Source organism: Sceloporus occidentalis, unplaced genomic scaffold, assembly GCF_023333645.1.
Source record: "Sceloporus occidentalis isolate IW3139 unplaced genomic scaffold, rSceOcc1.0.p SCAF_41, whole genome shotgun sequence".
Lineage (NCBI taxonomy): Eukaryota > Metazoa > Chordata > Lepidosauria > Squamata > Phrynosomatidae > Sceloporus > Sceloporus occidentalis.
The window spans coordinates 3,960,574-3,987,945 of record NW_028317021.1 but is presented as its reverse complement, the minus strand read 5'-3'; the positions used below and the strand labels follow the sequence as shown (position 1 = coordinate 3,987,945).

At 41.5% G+C, this 27,372-nt stretch overlaps 1 protein-coding gene across 4 annotated transcripts in view; it reads left to right on the top strand.

Annotated features, from left to right (window-relative positions):
- The window catches only part of LOC149289985 (septin-2), a 69,334-nt gene that overhangs the window by 15,312 nt on the left and 26,650 nt on the right, over positions 1 to 27,372 (top strand). For all 4 annotated transcript variants that reach the window (XM_089489728.1, XM_089489730.1, XM_089489731.1 and 1 more), the window contains 9 exons: positions 451 to 502; positions 2,321 to 2,420; positions 6,973 to 7,059; positions 9,634 to 9,757; positions 16,404 to 16,538; positions 17,675 to 17,792; positions 21,926 to 22,027; positions 23,166 to 23,311; positions 25,098 to 25,181. In XM_089489728.1, coding sequence (XP_089345854.1) covers positions 476 to 502; positions 2,321 to 2,420; positions 6,973 to 7,059; positions 9,634 to 9,757; positions 16,404 to 16,538; positions 17,675 to 17,792; positions 21,926 to 22,027; positions 23,166 to 23,311; positions 25,098 to 25,181 — 923 coding nt within the window. In that variant the 5' untranslated portion in view covers positions 451 to 475. The remainder of the gene's footprint in view (positions 1 to 450; positions 503 to 2,320; positions 2,421 to 6,972; positions 7,060 to 9,633; positions 9,758 to 16,403; positions 16,539 to 17,674; positions 17,793 to 21,925; positions 22,028 to 23,165; positions 23,312 to 25,097; positions 25,182 to 27,372) is intronic.

The window sequence follows — 27,372 nt, the reverse complement described above, 5'->3', positions numbered from 1 at the left end:
ACCAGTGTGGTGCTGTGGTTAAAAAGTTTGACTCACACCTAGGAAACCTTGGTTTGCATCCCTCCTCAGCTGCATAGCTTTCTGTTGAACCATCTTTTAGTGTAATGTGGCTCACAACATTTAATAATAAAATGAAATCACCCCAATCTATTCTGTCTAGGGTTCTTTGGAGAAGAGTGCTATATATAGATACATGAGAAATAACTGTAACTTGCTATGGCATGATGACCTGATTACACAGTGACTCACTGCTATGTGTGGTGTCTTCTTTGCTGCTCCTGGTTTTTATTTGGTTAAAGACACACTGTCATGAATGTGTGTTTTCTTAGCTAGAGGTTAGTAAGGGGGCGCGGATGCTTGCTTCCCTGTGCTATCATGGTGGAAATGGTGCAGTGAATTCTTTGCTTTCTGGTTTAAATAAATAAAGCCTGTTTGTGTATATTTTTCCAGGTTCTGAAAGTTTGGGTGCAAGAACATGTCTCAGTCGGGTGAAAAGGTAAAGGTAAGCAGAATGGTGTTGGAGCATACTAGACAAAAGAACTAGCAATGTTGATGGTTTTCTTCAGTAGTTTCCCAGGGAATCATATAGGCCTGTTACAGACTGCCAAAATAAAGCTGCTTCGGGTCTGTTTGGAGGTATGCTATTTAAATGATGCATGGGTCCTAAGAGTCCGGAGGTTGCGCCAAAGCCACACTCCATTCCTAAGCACTGGAGGGCAGCTTTGGTGCAGCTTCCGGATTCTTAGAATGCATGCATCATTTAAACAGCATACCTCCAAAGAGACCCGAAGCAGCTTTATTTTGGCAGTCTGTAACAGGCCATAGTTTTAAAAAGTTGTCTGTTGGATTTCACTTGTAGTCAGATTCCTGTCTCATTCACCCAATTTTTCAAAGAGGGAGAGGCCTTCTTAAAATATATCTTTACTTCAGGGGTATGGAAAATGTGGCCCTGGGGCCATATTCAACCTGCCAAGGCAATTCTTGTGGTTCTAGTTCCCTCCAGGTTCCCTAGATTGCCTTATTTCTGGCTTGAAAAAGGGAAGGTGATTTGCCTCTCCTGGTCCTGGAAGTCTTCAGAAAAGGCAATTCACTTTTAAAATATATCATAGGGCACCTTGTACATTTACCATAAAAATTACACATTTTCCAAAACTGAAAATGGACGTTGGAACAATTTTTGTGGGTTTGTTAAAAGCATTTTTGGCAGATAATTTGGAGTGTTTGGCAGAAAATTGGCCTCAGACACACTACACTTTCATGGCCCTGTTTTAGGTAATGGCTGCCTTTGGGTTACCATAACTTGCCAAAAGATGTGAATAAGACTTGTGTGTCTGCACACCACCACTTGGTTTCATTCTTCACACAAGAGCTGAAACTAGGAAACTAAAACATCCAGAGGCTAGTCATGTTGGCCATATAGCAAATCCAGTCAAAAATCCACCAAACAGCGATACTTTTATTGGCCAACCAAAATGCACAATATACATTAACTATAGTTAATATTAAGGGCATTTGGAGAAGGCTGATATAAAGCCATGTCATAAAGTTGGCATAGTATTATCCGGGGTTGTTAAAAGACATGGTTTTCCAATCTAGATGTAATGGCAAAACATAGTTAATGAAAGACATCCTGGCTTGTTTTCCAGCTTTCACAAAGTGATTATGTGTCCAGATTTGACTTGCCATATAGAGGCAATGTGCAGTCTATACTATCCAAGTGTCTATGTCAAGGGGCCGTAACTGGAACCCTCCAGATATTTTGGGATTGCAACTCTCATGATCCCTCACCATTGGTTTTTCTGACAAGGGACGATGGGAATGTAGTCCTGCCAATATCTGAAGGGGCAAACATTCCCCACCTCTGTCCTGGCTGCTGTGGTTTGACCTCAGCTGTTACCCTTTTCTCTGCTGTATTTCTGTAAATTGTATACTTTCTCCACCACTATTTGGTCTGAGAGAGATCTTTGTGCCATTTCAGACATTTTCAAGAAATGGAAAGAAAGAAGACTAGATTCCTCCCCCCTTTTTTTGAGAAGGGGTGTCCATGTGGAGAGATGCACGTTCTTTTAGTGTGGGGACAGAATGTACATACCCCCCCACATACACACTTTTGTGTGAGACCCAGAAAGGAAAGAGGAAGCATGAATCATACTTCTTTTTGATTTGTCAGACATCCAGGGCAGTCCTTTTTTTTTGTTCTCAGGTTTTGTTTGGTTCTTTTCAGCATCTATTTTTGTGTGATTTTATAACACTTTTGTGCTTTTATTCCAAGGAATTCTGATTCCATTTTACAACTTTCTTTATTCCTTTCCCATCCCAGTTTTCTGACTCGGCAGGGTATGTCGGCTTTGCCAATCTTCCCAACCAAGTACACCGGAAGTCTGTCAAGAAAGGTTTTGAGTTCACCCTAATGGTGGTTGGTAGGTGCCTTTTCTCCTTCTACTTCATAATCACTTGATGATAAAATTATGACAGGCAATTAAAGATGCATCACTGCTTTGCATTATCTGTTTGTTGCTAAAAATGATTCAGAGAGGACCAGTTCAGCATGGATGCTTTCTTTGATTTGTTTTCCCTTGATCTGTGGGGAGGAGGACATGGCATCTGACACTAAACCTAGTATTTTATGGAAGAAGCACACCTTTCCTGCATTTTAATTCGGTCACGCATTCTACACTTCTTTTCGGATGTTAATCTTCCCTAGTGGTTCTTAACCTTGACTGTTTCGGTGGTGTTGGCATATAATTCCCTTCATCTCCAGTATGGACCTGGACCTGATCCTATTCCCCACCACCACTCCCTTCTCCTTTTGTGTCGTGTCTTTTTAGATTGTAAGCCTGAGGGCAGGGAACCGTCTGACAAAAAGATTGTATGTACAGCGCTATGTAAATTTACAGCGCTTTATAAATAAAGGTTAATAATAATAATAATAATAATATGGGCAGCTAGTATCCAGGGAAACAATGAAGGTTGTAGTTCAACAACATCTGGGCACCCAAGAAGTACTCCTTTGTTACTTTAGTTTTTATTTTAAACACTGGAGGCAGCTTTTATACATTGGAAACCTTGCTAATGTCCTGGGGTGGTTGCAGTAGTTTTTTGGGACCTTGTGCAAACCTTCTGCTTCATATGTAAAAATAGATAACTAACTTAAAATCTCAGAACACTCTTCTGCTCCTGAGTTCACTGTGCAGAAAAGAGAGGCAGCTCATGAATGAAAATAAGCAACAGGGATTGCCTAGCACGGTGAAACAAGATGTTTCAGATGGCCCCATGGGGATGTGACTACAGGAAGGGAAGAAATGGTGTTTGAAGGATGTTCCAATGCTGTTTAACATGTTAGTTCTCCCTGGGATTCCACTGCAATTTGGCCTTTGCTTCAGGCAGCACAAAGAATTGGGGGCCAGCACTAGACATGTGGAATGGGAATTCCTTTTCTTTCTTTTTTTAAGTATAATTTTTATTAACACAAACCATTATATATCAGTCAAAACATAGAAACAGATCTTAACAGAGATCATACTGACATCTTACTTTAATATCAGTCAATCATAATTATAAAGTTTTCCCTCCAACCTTGTATCTTCATATAAAATATCTATTAAGAACTGCCTATATCAGCTTGCTATCTAGACTTGCTAGCATTTCTTCTAAATCATCATGATTTTCCAAAAAAAAATTACAATTATCTTGTTGTTCTGTCTACTTTTATTGACTCTCTCCTTTGTTAATTACCCTATTTTTGCTAATGTCCGTCTTAGTTTCGCTTTTATACTTGTATGGGAAGATATATATATTCCTTACAGTGTATTTATCCGTCATTTAATGATAGTTATATTCCATCTTAATATACTCTCATATTTCCTTTCCTTTCCTTTCCTTACCTTTTTTAGAGAGGTAAGATTTTTATATATCTTTACAAATGTTGACACTAATTGTAGTTTAATGCTAGTTGGAGTAGAAACCTGTTGTTAACCTTGGTTGCCAACTCTGTATTGAAGTGAACAGTGACTAAGGTTAATATGGGTGCAGATGTAACACTGTGCCATGGCTGGCTTCAAAATGGGATAGAAAGGATGGCAGAAAATCTTCCAGATAGGGAAAGGTGTTATGTGAATTAGCAGGACACTTTTGTTCTCCTCAATATGGTTTGAAGATTGGCAATGTTACATCTTGTTTGGCTTGATACGTGCTGGTACAGGCACATTGGTTTTGCAGGCACTGGCCAAATTTGTCTGTTCGTTGGTGAGATAAGACTTCTGAGTGATTCAAGATTGCGATATGCATGCTGACCACTCAACTTAGACGAATTGGAAAGCCGTTTGCACTACCTTTGATTGTGGTTAGCCTTTCTCTTGCTAAAAGTCCCTCTGACTCACTTCCTCTAGTAGCCTGCAAAGACACTTCAAAGGCCTTTCATGTCTTTTGTAGAAGCATGAAATGTCAAATCCTTGGCAACCTGGTTGTGCTTAGGAAAACTGTGGGATCTTGGGAGCAAAGAAGACAGTCCTGGTGTTTTTCAGCCAGGTAAATGTAGGCCTTCCTCAGCTGTGATCCACAAAATACTTTAAAAATCGAACAGACGGCATACGTTTAAAAGCCTGTTGCTATCAGTTCCTAAAAGCCTGACGGAATGTGAAAGTTTTTATTGTCTAACAGAAGAGCAAAGACAGAAGGCACTCAAGCTTCCTAAGGCGGGAGTTCCAAAGACTGGGAGCAGCAACCAAGAAAACCCCTCTTGCTTTTCCCCTCCAAATAAGCTTGAGAAGATAGTGGGGCAGAGAGAAGGGCCTCTCTCTAAGGCCTCCTTTTATGAGCTTGAATAGGCTCATGAAAGGAGATACGTTCCTTCAAATAGCCTGGACCTGAGCTGCATGGGCTTTATAGGTGATAACCAGCACTTTGAATTGTGTCTGGAAACAGACCAGCAGCCAGTGGACTTGTTGGGGTAGGGAAGGTACGTGATCCCTATAACCAGCCCCTGTTAACAACCTGGCTGCAGCTTTTGAAGGTGATATATCTGAGGACCTTTCAAAGCTATCCTCACATAGAGCTCTGTAAAATATGCCAAATAGGCTATAACCAAAGCGTGTGTTACTGTGGCCAGATCAAAAATCTCCAGGGATGGTGTGCTTCTATAGGATCCTCTCTTTGTCATTGTTCCCCTCTACCTTCTGCCTCACTCTTAACTGGTACAAGACATCATTTTAAATTTCTTAGGGTGCTCTTGTCCAGCATCTATGTAGTAGAGACCGAGGCTGATCATACGCCTCTGGGAAGAGTTCAGAAAGCTACCTCTTAAAACTATAACTTACAGTTCTAGTCCCAGGCCCTCCATAGTTGCTGTTATAGTTGCAGTTGTTTAAAAGTCACTCATTACTTGCACATGTCTTAAAATTAACTAAAATAGCTGGGTTTTTGGTTTTTTTTGTTACTTTAAAAACCAATGAACTGATGCTACAAGTCTCTGGCCTGTGGTACAAAGCATGCTCTCCTCCCATCCACTTTGTCATTGACTCAACACCCACAGCAGAGAATAAGGCATCAGTATGAGGCACAAAAAGACATTTGAAGTAAGATATCCCTCCCCTGCCATTTAGGAATGCTGCACCCCATAACTATAAACGTAATCAAATAGTTGTACCATGAAAGGAATGCACTTATCCTTCACTAAGTAAGCACATGATGTTATTTAGTTGTATCTTCATCATTGGAAAAGGTATTAATTACAAGCAGGACATGAGGGCAGCCTCCTGCTCTTATTTCCCCATACAATATATAGCATTTATTGTTCTTTGCCCTCATGTCAAGTCAGACTTAATGGAAATCCGTAGGGTTTTCTTGTCAAGATTTATCCAGAGGAAGTTAGTTATTGCCCTCCTTGGAGGCTGAAAAAGTGTGGCTCAGCGTGGATTTGAACCTTGATCTCGTAGAGTTCTAGTCCACCACCACTACACCATGCTTTTGTCTCCTCAGAAGAAATGTCTGGTTCAGGAGATTTAGACTCTAAATTTTAGATCCATGAGCTGACACAGATGAAGTGCCATGGCTTGTATTTTACATGCAGAAGCTGCCATGTTTCAGACACCTCCAGTCAAAGAATCATAGGTGACAGCTCTGGGAGAAGATGTGCTTCAGACCCTGAGGGCACCTTCCAGGTAGAGCACGCCAGTTGCCCTCAGTCTTGTGCCCTTCAGTCCGTGTAGGACTAAAATTCCCATTATCCCCAGACAACATGACCAGTCAGTTTAGGGAAGTCTGGAGTACCTGGTACTACGCTTTGAAATAAAGTAACTCCATATGTTCAGAGGAGAGACTTCTGTTATCTTGCACTGTAGCATCTTTATAACAGGGCTGAGGAGCTTGCGGTCCTGGAGATCAGGGCTGGGCAACTATGACCACCATAGCCCATATAAGGAATGATGGTCACTGCAGTTGAGAAGCATCCTGAGGACCCAAAGTTGCCTATCCCTGTAGTAGATATTGTTGGATTCATCAGCATTGGGAGCTGAGGGGCACCAGGTTCAGGACAGATGTTACAAGAGAGAGTGGCTACATTCCTGTTGATCTTAGGAGCCTGTGTTTGCTTTGATTGTCACTATCTACCATGATGTATTTTTTAGCTTTCAGTTGGAGCTGACGGATGAATCTGTCTGTTATCAAAGATTAAACTGGGGGTCAGATGAATGTAGAACTTGATGAGAAGGTGCTGTGATAGATTAGAATGTTTAGTTTGACCTTCTGAGTTGTTTTATGAAAACAGGTAGAATAAATTTAGAATTTGCGTGGTGTGCTCTGCATAAACTTGCTTTTCCTGTTTTCTTTATTTTTGCAAAGCCTTTAGTGTCATTATTTACAACCGGGGGTGGAGATTGGCGGAGAGAAATACTTTTGCTGTCTGAAACAGCTTGTGTCTTACCATGAAAGATGTGGAAGATTAATCCACTCATGAAACATCCATCTTATTCACAGGTGAATCTGGCTTGGGAAAATCTACATTAATTAACAGTTTATTCCTGACCGATCTCTATCCTGAACGCTACATTCCTGGAGCTGCAGGTAAATCCATCTATTTTACACGACTCAGCCTTTGATTTTGCATGCCTTGCTTCTTTGGATATCTCCCTGAGGGCAGATCTTGGAAAGCAGCTATGCTGGTTGTGGGATTCTGAGAGTTGCAGTCCAAGACAGTAAAGTTTTCAAGATCTGCTCTTGACCCAATGAAATTCCTCCAGATGCATTGAACTACAACTCCTAGAATCCTGTAGCAAGTTAAATGGCACTGGACTGAAGGAGGCTTCCTTCGACAGGCTTATTCCTGTGTCCTGTTGGCAGCAGAGACCATTTTGTGGTTCCAAGATCCCTCACACCATTATTCAGTGAATTAAATTGATTTAAATTTGCATGTGTATATAAACAAAAGCTGGAAAAGGTGGGAAAATAAGCATACCGTTGGGTATTCGGAGATACAAACGGGGGGACCTGGAGCAAAATGTTGCAGAATATGCTAGCTTCTCAGTGCAAGTGCTTCTGTTCAGAGTTTTTGCAAGAGCACCTCCCCTGGGTGTGTGAGTTGGGGGAAAAAGCTGGAAAAAAGGGGAGGCAGGGATGGAAAATCAGGACAGCAGAGCATTCTGTTGACTCCCCTTTTTGACCATTTGTTTTTTCCAGTTGATGCTCAACATTCCATGGCTTCTGAGCATCCCCAGTGTTCCCTGGGCTGGGTTGATTTTTGCTTTTCCCCCCGCCACTTTAGATTTCTTCAAAAAGGCTTGTTTGTACATCTGCATGTGAATGCTGCCTCCTTGTTTCCCAATGGCCCTGTTTTTACTTACTTTCTATTGGCACCTGCCATCTGAATTTGCCCTGAGAAGCTTTGCTGTTGCCTCTCTATACAGTTGAGGGTCGTGGCTGGAAATCGTTTAGCTCAATGCACTAGTTACGTTAGCCCCATACAGACAAGCCAAAGTGAAGCTGCTTTGGGTCACTTTAGAGGTATGCTGTTTAAATGATGCATGTGTACTAAGAGTCTGGAAGCTGCGCCAAAGCCACGCTCCAGTTCTAAGGCCATAGTTAATCTTCAATTATGGTAAAGTGATAAAACAGGATAGCCATCCTGAAGCTATAGCCCAACATGGAAGGTGTATATGGTATGTGTATGTATGTGCCTTCAAGTCACCTGTCAAATATCCTGGGGTGTTCTTAGGCAAGGAATACTCAGAAGCAGTTTTGCCAGTTCTTTCCCCTGAAATAGAGCCTATAGCACCTGGGATTCATTGGCAGTCTCCCATCCAAGTACTAACTAGGGCTGACCCTGCTTAGTTACTATGCTTCATCTCCTCAGCAGCATGAGCCAGAGTTCTCTTGCCTTATCCTGGAGCTTGGAGGCAAACAAAGATGCCAGCCTCCTGCTGAACCAAGGAGAGAGAACTTGCAAATGCACTGTATGGATTGAGGTGAGGGCTTAGCTAGGCTTCCCCAGCTCAAAGTTTTTACTGGATTGGTTGACCCATTAACATTGAAGCCCCAACAAATATATTCTAATTTGAACCTTTCATATGTTGTTAAATGTATATATTTCAAACAACTGCATGTCCTAATCAGCTTTGTCTTTTGTTGAGATCTGCCATGTGCTCCTTTCAAAATCTGTATATCTGTTGCTTGTCTTTGAAGTACTTTAGAGTATTTGTTCTTTGTTTGTCCATTCAGCTACATTTGTGAAATGTTAGTAGTGCCTGTCCCTTTCTCTGTTCATTAACCCAAATTATGCTAGTTACATTATATTCATACCCTTTAACAGTGGGGGCCGACAAGGCACAACATGAAACCTAGTATTGTTTGGGATGTACAATGAAATAGCTCATGGACTGGATCCGAAAGAACTATGCAATGCTCTTTACTTGCCCAAGGCAATTTTTGAATTGTTTATATCCTCCAACCTTTATCTAAAGGTTTACTTAGGGTGGCTAATAACTATCATAAAGTATCAGTAAAACAACCACTAAACATTGTATGCAAAAGGATATTGTAGCACCTTTGAGACTAACTGAAAGATAGAAGTTGGTAGCATGAGCATGCATCTGAAGAAGTAGGCCAAAGTCTACAAACGCTCATGCTACCTTCTTCTGTCTTTCAGTTAGTCTCAAAGGTGCTACATGATCCTTTTGCATACTGATTTTCCAGACTAACACAGCTATGTTTTTGAATTCTACTAAACATTGTAATAGTCCTGTTCGAAAGTTCAGTCCATGTGATTACAATTGCACAGGCCTGGGGGAGGGATGTTAGGATGGGGAAGATTTGCAGAAATATTAAAAAAAGTAAAGAAGAAACACACAAAGAGCGTTCCCCCTCCTCACTGTCCAGTAGGGACCGTACTGCTCAGAATTGAATGTTTGAAGGGAGTGCTGAAATGGAAAATAGGCTGGGAAGCAGAATGGAATGGAGAATCCCAAACAGAGCACTTCACAAGACAACCTATTATTGCAGGTTCCCCTTTGCAAATTCTTTTCTGTAGGCCGAAAACCTCGGAGACAGTTGATGCTTGCACACTGCAGAAGAAGGAAGTGCTGTCTTTCACCCTCTGGCTGTGTTGACAAGGAAATGTTAACAATTTCAATCTTTCTCTTCTAGAGAAGATAGAGAGAACAGTCCAGATTGAAGCTTCTACCGTAGAAATAGAGGAGCGAGGGGTGAAACTCCGCCTTACAGTGGTAGATACTCCGGGATATGGCGATGCCATTAATAGCCAAGATTGGTATGTCCCTTTCCCCAATCTCATGGTGTTGAATCTTCACATCTATCCAGGATTTAGCAACATTTGGAGTTCATGTCTGGTGATGTAGTAGGGGGCATTTTCCAAATGCAGCTTTCAAGTGCCATGGCTTCCTCTCACTTCTGGGTGTTAGGTTGTTGATACAGGATTGACAGTATGAGTCCTGGCAGGAATGGAATTTTCATTTAAAATTGGGTTGATGAATGTGCAGCCCTTCAGAGGTTGCTGAACTATAGCACCCATCATTCCTCACAACTGAGGACTGGTTAGGACTGAAAGATAGTTGCAGCCCAACAACATTTGACAGGCCTGGTCTTAACTTAAAAGGCAAGCGACACCTGCGGTAGTTATCATTTCTTCAGATGTAGGGGTGTTGGTCTTGGGTTTGAATATTAGAATGGTTCTCACTGTCAAAACCTCTCTGCCTGGGGAAAGCTGCGAAGTGAACCTTTCTAAAGAAAGCAGAAAATGGTAGACTAGTGAGAGATGTGAAACCCAGGAAGCTGTTTTATGCCAGTTTAGCATATTTGTCTGCATAATCCAGCCATGTTTGCTCTCACTGGAAGCAGTTTACCGGATTGTTAGGTTAGGTTAATGATCTTTCTCATCGTTTTTACCTGGTCTTTCTAACTGGAGATGACAGGGATTGAAGCTGGGATCTTCTGCGTGCTTTTTTTACTATACCACGGAGCTCCTCCCTATTGCATGTGTGTGGCCAAAGCAGGATTAAGAGGGTTGGGACCCTGGAGCAGTTCCAAAACAAGGGCCCTCTTAGTGCCACGTGGGTGGCATAGAAAGGAGAGTCATATGCAAAACGCATTGCACAGCACTAGAGACAGTCTGAATTCCAAGTATTTGTTACTCAGTTACTTAAGTAACATACAAAATAGGGATAGTAAATGAAACATCGGGAGGATCTGGCAGCAACTGGGAAGAAGGGGATGTAAGAGACATTTTTTCCTACAGCACTGGGCCCATAGCCTATGAAGGTTGGAGTCATTGCACCAGTTGAACCATTGATTGGTGCATGGAGCCATCCCAATAATGTTGGACTACAACTCTCATCAGCCCTATCCAACATAATTGAAGGGAATTGCAAACCAGTAAGATCTGGAGAGCCACTTTTCCCCAGCTCTGATGCAGATATTCAGCACAATGAACACTGTACACTGGGGACAACTAACATTTTATGACAATGGGGGTGTGAAAGCATAGTTAGGTAGGAATGAGGTGTTGTCCTGTTTTTGCTGTCTTGGCCTTGTTAAATGTATTGTTGTGAAACTTAATAATGTTGCTTTCCTGCCATGATTTCCCAGTCTTTCTGTACCAGAGGGCTTTCTTGGGTTTCGTTTGCACTTCCGTCTGTTGGGTTTCCAAGTCCTGCTAGCTTGACTATTGTGTCGCAAATAAAATTTCCTGTTGATTGTGTTCCTATGCTGTGTTTATTCTTTGGAAATGTTTCTTAAAGTCCCGTGAGTTTGAATCTCCACCCGCTTTTTCCGGGAGGGAGGGCAAGCAGTCGAAAGCAAGGTGGGGTTATGGTCTTTGGTTGCAACACTTGTTGAAATTGTAGAAAAGAATTTTTAAAAATCCTTTGGTTTTTTTTCTTCTCTTCCGCCTAACTGTTAGCGAGACATTAAACCAAACAATAAACCAAACAATAAAATAATTAAATGAAACAATAAAAATATGAGCAGGACACAGTCAAACAAATAAATAAATCGGCAAGGAAAAAACAGTGCAGCAATCTAAAAAGCATAAAACCGTTTCAAAATTATCTCAAAGTATACAGTAAAATAAAAAGCTCTTCACCTCATGCTGAAAAATATTTATTTCTTCTTAAAAAATGTCACAAAGAATGTAGTCTCTGTTCTTAAGTTTTGTCCAACTGTGATGAGTATTATATTTCCTGGGCTGCTGTCTCTTTGTCTAGAAGTAGATTGTGTGTTTTGGCAATGTTAAATATGTTTCATTTTTTTTCAAAGCAATTAAAACCTCCCAACAATAAGAACCCTGTTTGCTGTTGTAATGCCGCAGTACAGGATATAATGTTGTTTAGCTAATGATAGTGTCGTAGTGGAAAGCAGGTGTTTCCCGGAATCTGAGAGGTCCAGTGCATTACTGTGGTGTGCTTAACGGGAAAAATGAAACATCAGTGGTCACTTAAAAAATGGCACGTAAGTGACTTCCAGTGGCAGAAAGGCTTCAAGCAAAGTTTTCTGTTCAGTTTGCAGCAAGGTTTTTTGTTTTGCCAGTACTTTTGCAGGATTTCTACCTTTGAAATACAGCACTGTCTTGTAATCCCTGCAGAAGCAGAAAGCAGAAGAATCTGAGCATCTTTGTGTACTGCCACGGTCTCACTGTGAACACTTTGCTTCAGGGCTGGCCTTCAGATCCTTAAAACAGAAATTCCTTGGCCAGGATGAACCATTTGAATCGTGTCTACTCATGACAGGATGGAAAATAAAGAAATGTTTGTTGTTGTTGTTACAATACTTCTGTCTTGCCCTGTCTCCCAGGATTTCAGTGCAGTGTACAGTTGGCCCTCCGTTTTTGCGGGGGATCTGTTCCAGACCCTCCTGCAAAAACGGAGGCTCACGCTTATTCAAGTGCCATTGCAAATAGCAGAGGTCACCCCTCTGCATATATTCAAGGCACGGATCCCAGATCCGTGTATTAGGAGGGGCAACTGTATAGTAAAATCAATTTAAACAGTTTAAACAATTTGAAATAGTAAGAATAATTTAGAGGGATGTAAAGAGTAATAAGCAACTCGGCAAATTAAAACAATTCAGTTTAAAACCAATTAAAACAGTTTAAGTCAACTAAGTGGCGCACACATCGGCAGATTTGGATGAGATTGTTTAGAGCCCAAAGGTTGTGTTTTTACTTGGCACCAGAATAAATTTACATCCCACCATTCTGGGTTTTCACATACCCGTGTTACAAGTTTTCAACATGTAATTAATACAGAAATAAAAGCACTGTCAGGTGATGACAGTGGTAATAGTTGAAATAAAAAGTCACTGCGGATTAAAAAGGCCATATTTTACTTCTCTCAAAATATATTCCATGCGGTTTGTCCGCCACTCCTTTATGATTTTGAAAGCTGCTTATATTGAGCACACTGGGATATGAAACATTGTTTCCTTTCTGCTGTGCATATTAGACTGACTTCACATTGTACTTGTTGCAGGTAGTCATTTAGAAAGACACAGAACTGGATCAAAGTGTGGTGAAGGGGATACCAGGGAGTTAGATCTAGGGTCCTTTCACACAATACAAAAATAGCATTGTGGTTATACTTTAACTGCCACAGTTCCATCATATGGAATCCTGGGATTTGCAGTTTTAGGGAAAGGGTTTTAGAATTCCAGCTTCAATGTCTCACCAAGCTACATATCTTGCAGCCTTGCCAGTTAAAGTAGAATCACAGTGCTCTAATTGTGAAGTGTGAAAGAGATTTTAGATCCGTGCACCTTTGTTGGACTCAAAAAATGCTAGTTCTTATTCATAGGCCTGTTCCAGACTGCCAAAATAAAGCTGCTTCGGGTCTCTTTGGAGGTATGCTGTTTAAATGATGCATGGGTCCTAAGAGTCCGGAGGATGCGCCAAAGCCACACTCCATTCCTAAGCACTGGAGGGCAGCTTTGGTGCAGCTTCCGGATTCTTAGGATGCGTGCATCATTTAAACAGCATACCTCCAAAGAGACCCGAAGCAGCTTTATTTTGGCAGTCTGGAACAGGCCATAGACATTTTAAGAACTGGAGGTTTCTCATCTTCTGACCAGTGCTTCTTAACTACTGGCCCTCCAGATGTTTTGGATTACAGCTTCATTAATCCCTTACCATTATCCAGTTATGACTGGTGCTTCTGGGAGCTGAAATCCAAAACATTTGAAGGGTCCAAGGTTTGCCACCTGTGCTCTAAGCAGTTTGCTGGCTTTCCACTGCACCACATGCGCAGAGGTGTATGCCTACTACACACACTGGTTTGTGATCATTGCCTCTTTCATCCTGGTTCTCATGGTCCTAACGTTTTTTGATAAAACACTTTTGGCTGTTTAAGTTCTGAGCCAAAACAGGACGCTGAGATGGTGATGTGGCGAGGTTAATAACACTAATAACATTAGTCCCAAAGGAAAGTACTAGAAAGGAGGAAGAGAAAGTATTAGAAAGGAGGTGATTCAGGCTTAGTCAGTCCTTTGAAAATGTGCCACCACGGGCGGAGAGGCTTCCTTTTTCGATTGAACGTCATTCTCCTGGCATTTTGACTGTTGCATGTACAAGGTGCATTGCCTATAGCAATGTGAAAAATGTGAACACAGTTTATGCTTTTCTCTTTGCACTGTCTTCCTGTGACCATCTTTATTTCTGATCTTCATAAATTGCTTCATAGGTCCTTCAAATCAACACAGTTCATTTATTTATCTTTTATTAAAATATTTCTGCCCCACTCTGTATCAAGAGGATCTCAGGGGAGCTTACAAATAACATTAAAACGACAGGTTAAAGTGTTTGAAGCAATAAATATAATTTAAATAAGCTAAAAACAAATTGTCTTTTTTAACTGAGGTTGTTTGTCTGTTAATTGTTGTTGTTCCCTGCCTCAATCCCTGGAGAGAGGCAAGTAATTAATAATAATAATAATAATAATAATAATAATAATACAGGTTTAAATAGATTTAAACAAGTTTTTAAAACCCTGTTTATCAGTATTTGTGGTGAATTAATGAGGCTCAAAGGCTTGATGAACACCCATGTTTCCACTTGGTGCGTAAATGAAAAGCATGTTGGTGCCAATTGGGGATCCAAGGGGAGGGCATTCCACAGTTGGGGTGCCACAGTGTATGGCTTTACTGGTAGGATACAGAGCAGGCTCCCTTAGCAGTAGCAATAGCATTTACATTTCTATACTGCTTAGCAGTGAACTCAGCACTCTCTAAGCAGTTTACATTCTGTAAGCCAATTTCCCCCAACAAGCTGGGCACTCATTTTACCTACCTGTGAAAGGATGGAAGGCTGGGTCAGCCTTGGAACCCTGGGGTCGAACCTTGTGCAGCAGATCCCAGTCCTCGGGCAGGCACATATAGTGAGAACTGCTCCCTCTAGTAGCAAGGTCCCAAGCCATCTATGACATAAGCACCTTGAATTCAGATGGACACTGTATAGGCACCCAGTGCAATTCTTTTAAGACTGACATTACTTGCTATCTATATGATATTCCTGTTGTACTAGCTGCCTCATCTGAGTCTTCTTCAGCCCTATGTAGGGTACATTAGTCTAAATGGGACAACTGTGCATGGGCAGCTGACTAGGTTATCTCTCTCCAAAACGAGCCACAACTGGCACTCCAGTTGAAGCTGGCATAAGCACTGTGAGCCACAGAGTCCACTTGGGCCTCCAGTGACAGGGATAGATCTTGGAGCATTCCCTATGTATCTGCTCCTGCAGGGGGCATGCAACGCTATCCAGAACAGACTGTTTACTCAATTCCTGGGCCCAAGAACCACCAATCCATAGAGCCTCTATCTTACTGGTATTCAGCTTCAGTTTATTGGCCCTCCTCCAACGCATTACAGCATCCAGGCACTGGTCCAGCATATGAACAGCCCCAGCTGACTCCGATGACAAGGAGAGCCAAATGTTATCAACATACTGAGGGCATCCAACAGTAAAGTCCCTAATGGCATCACCCAGTGGCTTCTTATAGATAAGGATAAGATGGAACCCTTTGGCACCCTACAGTTTAATAGCCAGGGGGCTGAACAAGAATCTCCCAATGCTACTCTCGGGAACCATTCCTTTAAATAGGGACAGAACCACCGTAGAACAGTGCTTTCTACTTCTATTTACATATCACTAGTACATAAAGTAATACATCTATAAAAATAAAAGAGAGTGTCTCTGTGTCTATGGCAGCCATAATTCATCAACATTTTGTATGAAAATGTCTCTGAATTTGACATTTAAAAAAAATGTTAATGTTGCAGTGCTGGTGGGCAGGAGAAGCCTCTTGTGATGTATTACTGGTAAGATTCTGAAATTTTTTAAAAAGGGGCTAAAGCAAGGAGGTACCACAAACTCCTCTTGGGGTGTTTAAGTATGGACTCAGCCAGGACTGGGTACACTTCAGCCAGTAATCCAATAAAGAAATAATAACCAAATTAATACATACCCAAATAATAAGATGTCGGGGATTGTGTTGGACTCAGCATTGGGAGTGGTGCAGATTCAAAGCCCCATTCACTCATGCAGTTTGGTCAGGCACTAGAGCTCTCTAGCAGAGAATTCTACATACCTCATGAAGTTACAAATCCTAGGATACCATAGGGTTGAACTGTGGCAGTTATCATGGAATCAAAGTGCTATAGTTACATAGCATGAGTGGTTTGTTCATTGGCTTTCAGCTTGAGCTACCTTATAGGGTGGTTGTGAGAATTCAGTTGAAAGTATAGTAGTGAGGAGAAACTAGGTATCTCATTCTGAACTCTTTGAGGTGGGAAAACATACGACAATCGAAGTAGTAACAGAAATAGCAATAGTAATATCGGAAACTGAATTTTTCACAGGTGTCTTGAGTGATTCCTCTCTCACTGCAAATTCTTTACCCCCTGCTTTATTACAGTTTCAAGACCATTATCCACTACATTGACAACCAGTTTGAGCGATACCTTCATGACGAGAGTGGCCTCAACAGGCGTCACATCGTAGACAACAGAGTTCATTGCTGTTTTTACTTCATTTCCCCTTTTGGACATGGGTAAGAGCAGATTTGTATTCTAGGGTGAGCTTTTTTCATCTTAGAGAAGGCACTGGGTAACTTTCTGCAAAGGATTTAACCATCTTATTAATGGAACTACTTTCCTCATTGTCAGTTAGCCAACTCAATTAAAATCAACTTTGGGATTAATGACCGCCTATTTTGAGTTTGTCTCCTTTTCAGTAGGGATTTAGTATTAAAACGTGGCAGGGGTATATATTAAATCTGATGATTGCCTAGAAACATAAGTTGTATTAACTACATCTTCATGGAAAGAAGGGGAAATTTAATTTCCATGTGAGCCACACACATACAAACCCAATGTGAACTTTAAACAGTGCAAATTTTGTCTGGGTTCCTGGAGCCTTGTTTGTCATTACCAAAAGCTAGAGTGATGATATTTAAAAAATAAGACTTGCATATTGCTTTCACTTTAAACTCCCAAAATGTTTTTCAACTTCTTTCTTATACTGAAAGAATAGTTTTTTTAAAAAAGAATAAACATGGATGGAGAACCTCTGGCCTGCAGGCTAGTGTGGCCTCTGAACGTTTTCCCCTCTGGCCCACTGCCTCCTTTCCATGCTATGTTTTCTTTCTGTTCATCCCCTTGGAGAAAGCCCTCCAGTGAAAGCAGCTGACTTGGAAGGAGTTTGGAAAGATTAACCCTATATATATGCTGTGATCCTTTGTGACAACCACCCCTCATATTTTTTCCAGTCCTAATTTTAGAATCCAGGGCAGGGGATCTTTGTGTCCTGTGGAGTTGGTGGTATGAAAGATGTGGCTGTGCATAGGAGCGAGATTGTGTAGTGGTCCTGCACATTTAGCTTTGACTTCAACCAGTTTTTGAAGGGCCTGTATCCATCTTAGGTATATGCCTCCCAGAATGTTCCATGGGCTGAAAAAGGATCAGTACCCCTCTTCTAAAACAACAGTTGGTTGTTTTAGAGGAGCCAAGAGCAAAGTGGCTAATTCTAGAAAGCACAAGAATTTTTCTTCACAAGGATACAGTGGAAAAGACCTTTCTGCTCACTGAGGTCTATGTGCTTGTAGATGCATAACAGAAAATCCTTCTGATGCTGCCAAAGGTATATACCATTAGGATTTCATTAAGTTTTTTGGTAATTGATTTCCAGGTTGAAGCCCTTGGATGTCGAATTCATGAAGGCACTTCATGGAAAAGTCAACATTGTCCCTGTGATTGCTAAGGCAGACACGTTGACACTGAAGGAGAGAGAGAGACTGAAGAGACGGGTATGTATAAATCTCTTGAAGAGAGCATCATTACTCCTCTCAAACTTCCTCAGCTTATATACTAAACATGGGGAGGAGCAGGCTGGATGCAAGACCATGCTACAGGGTCCCCCATGTCCCCCATGTCATGTGCTGAATCTCCAGAAGGGGATGTTAATGTGTGTATGGGTGCTCCCTACAAAGGAGGTTTCTAATTATGTGATGTACCTTTGGCTTAGAATAATAGAATTAGAAGAGACCACAAGGGCCATCCAGTCCAACTCCCTGCCATGTAGGAAATCACAGTCAAAGCATCCTGGAGAGATGGCCATCCAGCCTCTGCTTAAAAACCTCCAAAGAAGTAGACTCCACCACACTCTGAGGGAGTTTGTTCCACTGTCAAACAGCCCTTACTGCCAGAAAGTTCCTCCTAATGTTGAGGTGGAATCTCTGTCCTATAGCTTGCATCCATTGTTCTGTATTCTAGTCTCTGGAGCAGCAGAAAACAAGCTTGCTCCATCCTCAATGGGACACCCCTTCAAATACTTAAACAGGGCCATCATATGACCTCTTAACTGTCTCTTCACCAGGGTAAACGTACCCAGCTCCCTAAGTCTTTCCTCATAAGGTATGGTTTCCAGACCTTTCACCATTTTGGTTGCCCTCCTCTAGATGTACGCCAACTTGTCAACATCCTTTTTGAATTGTGGTGCTTTAGGCAGATAGTGTGGCGTCAATGGGATGCATGGCAAGTTTGGCTTGTGACTAGTAGTGTGGTCATGCTTCCCTCCTTGTCATGTTCAGTCTATTCATGGTGAAAGTCCAAAATGGTCTCTGGGCTTAGTTCAGTAGAACCAAAGCTGATGTGGACATCAGTCCTCTTTCAATACTATTTTTAGGGAAGGGCTGTGATCCTTGGTTCTTGGCAGTTAGTTAGTCTCATGATTCTTTTCCAGTAGGCAGGCTGGATGGGACTGGTGGGATTTTGGCTCTAACAACATATGGAGGGTCACTGGTTCTCCTGTCCTGTTTTGGGAAATGTTCTCTGTCTAAGGACAGGGTCAAGAAGTATAGTTTCACTGAACTGTATACCAGCAGAGGCTGTATGCTACCACCAGAGTTTGCAGAGCTTTCTTTTCATGAATCTTTGGGGGAAAACCCCACTTCTATACTACAATTTGTAGTCTGTCTGTTATGCTATACAAATCTCCAAGGTCACCAAATGTGGTGTGCTATCTGATGGCACCAAAACAAAGACCATGGTAAGAGCTGGTGTGTGCTTGGGGCCTTTTGTTCTATTTGGCATGAAATTTAATGCTCCATTTTATAGATGGTAGGTGCTACCAGCCATAGTTTAACAATTTTATGAATACACTCCATCTCAGACGTGATAATAGTGATACAGTCAAATCATCGCTATCAATCCAGGCAATGCTGAGTGAATTTTCTACTATATTTAATTATCTATGCACAGTGTATCCTCTGTTGTGTCTTGTTTGCTTGGTGGATTAGTGATGTGTTTGTGGATGATCAATTGCAGATTAAATTTGTGAAGTGTTCCTGTTGCAGGTCAGGGATGCTAATGTAAGCGATGCTGTAATTGGACAACTTTCCAGTTTCTTATTTCATAATTTTATTCATGCAGGACATAAAGAAAATTTGAATATTGTCCTTCCATCTTGCATAGAGTATTAAGAGGTGTATGTTCACTGATGTTTGGTATTGCATAGCTCAATGTGCAGAAGATCCTATCTCCATACCCCTGGATGGAATCAAAAGCATTTTACATGGAATCAAAAGCATTTTACATAAGACATTTCAACCAAAAGCTAGCATTTTCCTGCACCTGCCTTCTCTATATCAGCTAACTAAATGCTTTAACCAGTAGTTTTTGAGGCCCTTTCTAATCAGTGGCAAAAAATCCCATCCAAGATGCAGAACTGTCCTCTAGATCAGTAGTACTCAAAGTGGTGCTCTATGGACCCATGCCAGTCCATGAGCCATTGTTTTCTGGTCACTGGTGAGTTTCCAGGAAAGAAAGAAACAGTTGTAGCTAATAGTCACAAATATAGTACCAGTCCCTGGCACATTGGGAAAATAAAGAATTGTTGGTCCCCCTTAGCAGATAGCTTAAGACGTTATGGTCTAGGTGTAACACTGTACACATGCTTATTTTTTTTGCCACTTGTGTCCCTTTTAAATCCACACGAATGGTAATACAACTGTTGCCTAATAAGGAGCAGTTTAAAGTACAAATAAACATCTTGGTCATGATTATTTTGGGTCCATTTGGGTCATCCGTTGTTACAAATGGCTTAAGGGGATAGAATGTTTAATGTTGATCCAGAGCTTTGAAAGCTTAGCTACTGTATATTTTTCTAACTCAAAGCATCTCGTAATGCAAAAATCTCTAATCAAGGCAGGGGATCAGAATCCATCTCTTCTGGCTCTGGCTTTGAAGCCGTTGCTGTGTTTTAGATGTTTCTGCCATTTGGCAATCTATCTGAGCTGTGGGGCGGGAGGGTTTTTTGTTTTTTTTTGAATAATCAAAAAGCTTTAGTTGCAGGGGCTTCTGTCAAGGAAACTCAGCGTGGAGTAATTCCTGTTTTGACTCCATGGAATTCCGATTTTTGAAAAACTCTTGGAGTGGGAAGAACTGGAAGGTGGTTTCACAGGCTGCGCTGTGCAAACCCGCAAGAGGAAACCTGCTCAGAAGAATGATTACATGAGCAGGAGAACTTTGGATTTTGACTTCTTGCAGATTTCCCTTGGGAAGGCTAATCTTTAGGAACCACAGAACCTCCTGGGGCCAATAAAACTGATGTTTGGAGAAGCAAAATGCTGTTTCATTGTTGGGAGTATTAAATACAATTTGTTTCCCTTGCAATACATGTTTTTTTTTCCTTTCAGGAAAGCACTCGGTTGAACAGCTGTGATATAATATTCCTGCACCCTTGTTAGTTTTCCCGCTATTGTTTCTCCTGCAGGTTTATCGCTAAGATCTCTGCCCGGGAGAAATGGGCTTTCTTGTTCCATGTATATGGCAACTGTGCAGTGCCACCCTGCATCTGTAATGGTTTGCTGACATTGGGCCAGAGCTTCTGTCCCCTAGCATATTCTAAAATGTTGAGTCTCTTGCAAATCGCCCTGCCTTCTTAAGGAGGTGCACAAACCTGCTTAGAGAGTCTAAATGCTCCTCCATCCTCTCCTCTCTAAAGTGTAAGTGTGTTTTGTGGTTCGAGTATGGATATCATGGTGTCTCTGTTACCTACAGGAAAAGAGATTCCACCTAAACATTAGGAAGAACCTCCTGACAGTAAGCTGTTTAACAATGGAATATGCTGCCTTGGAAGGTGGTGGAGCCTTCTTTGGAGGTTTTGAAACAAAGTCTGGGTGGCCATCTGTTGAGAGTGCTTTGGCTGTGTATTCCTGCATGGCTGAATGGGGTTGCACTGGATGGCCCTTAGAGTCTCTTCCAATTCTGTGATTCTGATTCTGTGACTCTTCTGAGAGCTTGCTTTCCCCCTTTTTGGTGTTGTTCTATTAGAGAGCAGAGGTAGACACTTTACATCCTTATGGTAGTTGCTGGACTACAGCTCCCAATATTCCTCGTAACTCTCTGTTACGAGGCTGATAGCAGACCAAATGACAGGTTGTCAACCCTTCTTGTAATGCTTGGAGTCATTGTGACCTTAATTCCTTCCTTTTCTGTTTTTAATATCCCATTTGGACTGTGTAGGAGTGTCTCTGTGTAACAATCTTCACTTAATAAGCTGTGTTTTATTAAGCAGAGAGCTCCTATTGTGCTTGGACGCTCCCTTTTTGTCCACTTCCTTTTCTCTGCTTGTGATTTGACTTTATTGTTTCTATTGTCAATTCTTTAAAGTATAGTCTCTATTTGCAAACGGATTCCATCCTGTTTAGTAAATCAAGGAACATGGTTTCCTGTTTGATATAACCGAAAGCTGCTTTACAGTATACGTGCATTTTATTGCTGTTGTTTAAAATCTGTTCACTTTACACCAGACTTGGGGTGGGCCACATGATCCTCCAGATGTTTATGCACTGCAATTCCTAGCAGTCCTAGCCTGTGATATGAGGTCACTGGACTTACAGAAGTCATCATGGTGTTTTTCTTTGTCTCTTGCCTCCAGGTTCTAGATGAGATTTCAGAGCACGGCATACGAATTTACCAGTTACCTGATGCTGATTCAGATGAAGATGAAGAATTCAAAGAACAGACCAGGGTTCTAAAGGTAGGTCCGCATACACTCACTTAGGCGTGCCATTCTTTTTTAACAGCTCTTTGTGTTCGTCATATGGGTGTTGGTGCCACATTTTCCTGTATGCCAAAACTATAGTAAGCAATGAACGTTGAGAGCTGCCTACCTTAACAAGTCCAGTGATCCATGAGACTTTTAAGTTCTACTGCAACACCAACATGCTATCATTGTACATTTACTGAATGTTAGCAAAATTGGTTGTTGTTGTATGCCTTTATGTCATTTCCGACTTGGCAACCCTACAGCAAACCCATCCCGGAGTTATCTTGGCAAGATTTGTTCAAATGGGGTGAGGAGGATGGGGGTTGCCACTGCCTTCCTCTAAGACTGAGAGAATGTGACTTGCCCAAGGTCAGGCAGTGAGTTTCCATGGCTGAGCAGGGATTTGAGCCCTAGTCTACCAGCATCCTAGTCCACCATGCCTAGCCCCAGAGACAGATGAGAAGCCCTCCCTCCATTCCAACATCCATCTTCCTGGCTTCAGAGGGATAAAGGAGCCAAGAACAGCTTCACCATGCCTAGCTCAGAAACAGATGAAGGGCCCTCCCTCCATTTCAACTGCCACCGTCCTGGCCTCTGACTATCTGCTGGATTTGATCCCCTTCCCCACTTACATTCTCTTCTCCTTTGGTGTCATGTCTTTTTTAGATTGTAATCCTAAGAGCAGGGAACTATCTAGTTAACCATTTGTAAGCAGCTCTGGCAGAAGAGCAGGGTATAAATACTCTGAATGAATGAATGAACACTCAAACCACTGCACCACATTGGTTTTCTGTAAGAAAAATATATGCCCTTATTTTTCCTTTATATTCTGCTTCTCTGTGACAAAAGTATGTGCTGCTTTGAGTGCTAGTTGTAAAGAAAAGACATTAGGACTCTTTGAGCCATTAGCAGAAATAGCGTCTGTTTCTGTAGATAAATTCCTTGCCGTCCATGGGTTAAAATTCTGCCTTCACTGTAAATAAAATAAAATAAAGCCTGTACTTTCCATGAAATATGGTAAAGCTCCTCTGTGGGACAAAATATGTGAATGTTCATTAAATAAGCTTCCTATGGCATTCTTCAGTGATGATGCTACGAAGTGGAATTTCTGCTTTTTTGACTCATCTAGGCTAGCATTCCTTTTGCTGTGATTGGATCCAACCAGCTTATTGAAGTGAAAGGAAAAAAGATCAGAGGTCGCCTGTACCCCTGGGGGGTGGTGGAAGTTGAGAATCCAGAACATAATGACTTCTTGAAGCTGCGTACCATGCTGGTGTAAGTAGACCCCCTTATTTAACCTCTAACTATAGACATCTCAAGTGGAGTAGTAAACTAGGTTGTATGTACTGCCCACAAAACCCAGCCTTGTATTAGGTCTCAGCTTTATTTAGAAACATCTTTCTTTCTAGTCAAACTCTGATTTTTCTTTGTTTATTTCTAGACTCATGTGCTGGTAGAAAGGTGTAGGGGAAGAGTTGTGACTCTGGTTTGTTTTAATTAGATTTAATTTAATTAGGATGTACCATAATTAAATGCTGAAATTTCACAGTTGAGTTGAATTCAAAAGGGTGATGTGTTTGTCAGTATTCTTCCTGACTGTATAGCAGAGCTAAATGGCATGGACGAATTTTGAGCTGGGTTATTCAACCATTTTGATTTGGCAAGAAATTCAACTTGACTCTAGATTTATTTTCCTTGTGTATCTCTACCCAGTCTTAGCTAATACATATTTATAATGCAATTGCTGTTGCAGAGTTTTAAAAGCACACCAACTCACCCACCTACTAGTTTACTGATAGGAGTGGGAAGCAATTTTTACAAATTGGATGATTCTTAAAAGCAACCAAATAGCTGTAGTGAATTCCTTAAAATGAGAGCTCGGGGGCGGGGGGGGGGAATTGGTAAAAAGCCAAGGTTATGTTGGAGCTGATAATCGAAAAAGTGCCACTTGGCTATGTAACATTTAATAATGTCTGGGTTATTACTACCCGGCTAAATCCGTTGATCAGACTTTGTAAGTTATAGCAGGGCTCTGGCATCTAGAATTTAATTCCATTATGTATCTTTAGCTGGGGACAGTTCCAGTCAAGGAGCTCCCTCTTCTGAACAGTTTTCATACTACACATGGACATTTTGCCCTTTCTAATTCTGATATTGTAGCAGTAATTAAAGCTATTTTCAAAAGTGATGAGGAGATAGGTACTTTCCCACTTTGTATCTTCTATCACATGTGACATATTCTAGGCAAAAAGCTGCCCTTAACATTGCCTTGTTGAGAATACCTTAGAGGTCCATCTGCTTCGGGAAAAATTGCATGGTGCTTGTAAAAAAATAGCAGTTTATACAGTATTTCCAAAAGTAGTGAGTTCCTGAGGGTATGTCCAGGTTTAGTGACTTCAAATTTTGAATAGGTTGAAATTTTAATTAAGCTTGGAAGGATTTCATGATTGGATCACTGCAAGACAACAAAGATAACATGTCTACCACAAATCACTTTGGGTTTACTAAATTGGAGAAAGTCTTAAGCGATGAAGTTAGAATAATTCATTTACTGAGTGAGAGAAAAGCTGATGAACTATAGCTTCCCTTTTGACAGGAGAAGGATATATTAACATATGTAGCTGGAAAAACATGACATCATCATCATCATCATCATCATCATCATCATCATCATCATCGTTGTTATTATTATTATTATTATTATTATTACATAAGAAGAAGCTGGGCTTTTGTACTCCTTGCTTCCAGTTTCAGTTAATCACAGTTTAACATGTTGCTTGAATCTCAAGGACCTAACCTCTACAACAAACCAGCTTCATAATTTATATTTTGAAACTGACTTGCTTGAAACAAGCCATAGTGACTGTTAACTACAGTTTACTAAGTTCAGAGAACATGACAAGCTGTTGTTAATTTAACCTAGAAACTACAACTTCTCAACTCCACTCCCTGTGGCCATTGGAGGATGATGGGAGACCCCACAGCTCAACTAGGTCCATTCTGAACTGGTCCTTTATCTCTTGGCAAAGGAAGTGAAAGATTACATTTATTTTTGTTTCAGGACGCACATGCAGGACCTTCAAGAAGTTACCCAAGATTTGCACTATGAAAACTTCCGCTCAGAGAGACTAAAGCGTACTGGCAAGTGAGTTTGAGCTCTGCTGTGTTTTTGGTCTCGAAACTCTGCGCTTTCTTACTCTTAATGTAGCTTCTCATGTAACATCCCTGACAAACCCCTGATTCTGCAAATCTTATTCTTGCAGCCTCTCTGTTCCTTTTCTTAGCCCGAAAACATAGAGGTAAGCCACATCCTTGTCAAAGGAGAATGAGTTGCTTTTTCATTGCTTCCTCAATATTAATTAACTGAGTGAAACCACAGGTCTAGCAAGAATGGCTTGTTTGTGAGAGCAAGTGTCAGAAAGGAAATTATGCCAACTAATGGCTTTGTGGAATATCTTCTTTGTTATTTTTGCCTCATTCATTCATTCAGTGTAGCATTTGTCTTTATCTTGTTAAAGTCTCACTTGGGTTGTTTCCAGCCTACTGGATATATATGGGGAACATATGTCATCTTGGGAGCTGCCTTGTACTAGCTTGGATTTGAGTCCAGGGTAACTTACTCAGAGTGGCAGGTCCTCTTCGGTGTTTTAGGCATAAGAGTTTTCCAGTCTGTAATTAGGAATTTGATATTTAGGATTTATGGGGGGGGGGGGGGAATAGGAGGACTTTTGGTCCTCCTGATTATTTGGACCTCAGCTCCCAAAGCCCCAGCTGGCATGGCCAGTGGTAAGAGATTGTGGAAGCTATAGCCTAAAACATTTGGAGGGCTAAAGCTTACCCTCTAGCATAGCAGCAGAACCAGGGCTGGCCCTACTGTTAGACAGAGTGAAGTGCATGTTTAGCAGATGATAGGGGGTAGCAGTGCCCATCTTCCAGCCATTTCTCTCCAGCTGTTCCTCTCTGTTGGAGAACAAAGTTGTGTATGTCATATAACCTTTCTGAACTCCCTAAACTGAACCAGTATCTCAGATGTGTTGGAAGACATTCTCCCATTGCCAGTGTTGAAATAAAATTAAATAGCTGGTCCTCTTAGCTTATGTATGCTTTGGGATGTCCCTGGGTAGGATTCATGCTTTGCAAGCAGAAGATCCCAAGTTCAGTGCCTGGCATCTCCAGGCTTTTTAAATAAAAGGCTCAGGTAGCAGATATGGATACATGAGAGGTGGCTGTCAGAGATCATAGAATCATAGAGTTGAAAGAGACCACAAGGGCCATCCAGTCCAACCCCTGCCATGCAGGAACTCTCAATCAAAGCATCCCCAACAGATGGCCATCCAGCCTCTGTTTAAAGACCTCCAGGGAAGGAGACTCCACTACACTCCAAGAGACTGTGTTCCACTGTCAAACAGCCCTTACTGTCAGGAAGTTCAGCTAACACTCTCGTAGTCATGGTATACAGCAGCTTGTTATGTTTCTGACTGCTTGTGTTAGAGACTGAACCTTCTGAAGGCAGACCTATGCCATCTTTTATGTATGGCAGATCCATCTTGCACATATTTTAACCAGTCATGCCCAGAAGGTCATAGCAGTCTGTGTTCAGAGTCCCCAGCCCCCACAACAGTGTAGGAGAATTGCTTATTGCATACATGCACTTTCATCACTTGGTGACTTTGTATTTGTAGCCGAATGAGCTATTCCAAAGCAGACACCATAGGCAACTCTTTTAAATATTACCTTAAACAATACATGTAGCCTTGAGTTCTTGAGTGCTGAGTGATCAGTGATTTACATACATCGAGACTTGGATTCACAGTCTTCAGAAATGTAGTCCAGCCACTCTTTAACAGGAATATCCTGTGTCTGTCTGTGGGGAAAATTTCATACAATAAGGTAAGTATTATTGACTGGGAAAAATGTCACATCCCCACTGATGCCTCCAAACTCATTTCCGCTTGGTTCGTTTATGTAAATCCTGCACCTCTGATCTCTCTCTTCTTCTTTGCATGTGAATTACTCCTGCTCATGTTGTATCCCTCCTGATGGCAGATCTGTTTCTGTCTATTTCTGTTAGAAATCACTCAAATGCAGAAATATTTTTAGTTAAGGCCATGACTCTGTGTGTGTGTGTGCGTGCGTGTGCGTGCATGCATGTGTGTCTGGGTTGCGGCTTTGTTCTCTGACTGTGCTGGTGCCATGAGGTGTGGAGTGAGGGGTAAACAGAGGAAATGACTCCACTGAACTGAAATCCAGGACATTTCCATATATGGAACAAGAGTGAAGACTAAGGTGTCAGCAGCAAGGGACTTTCAGAGCTTGAGAAAGTTTGCATGAACATT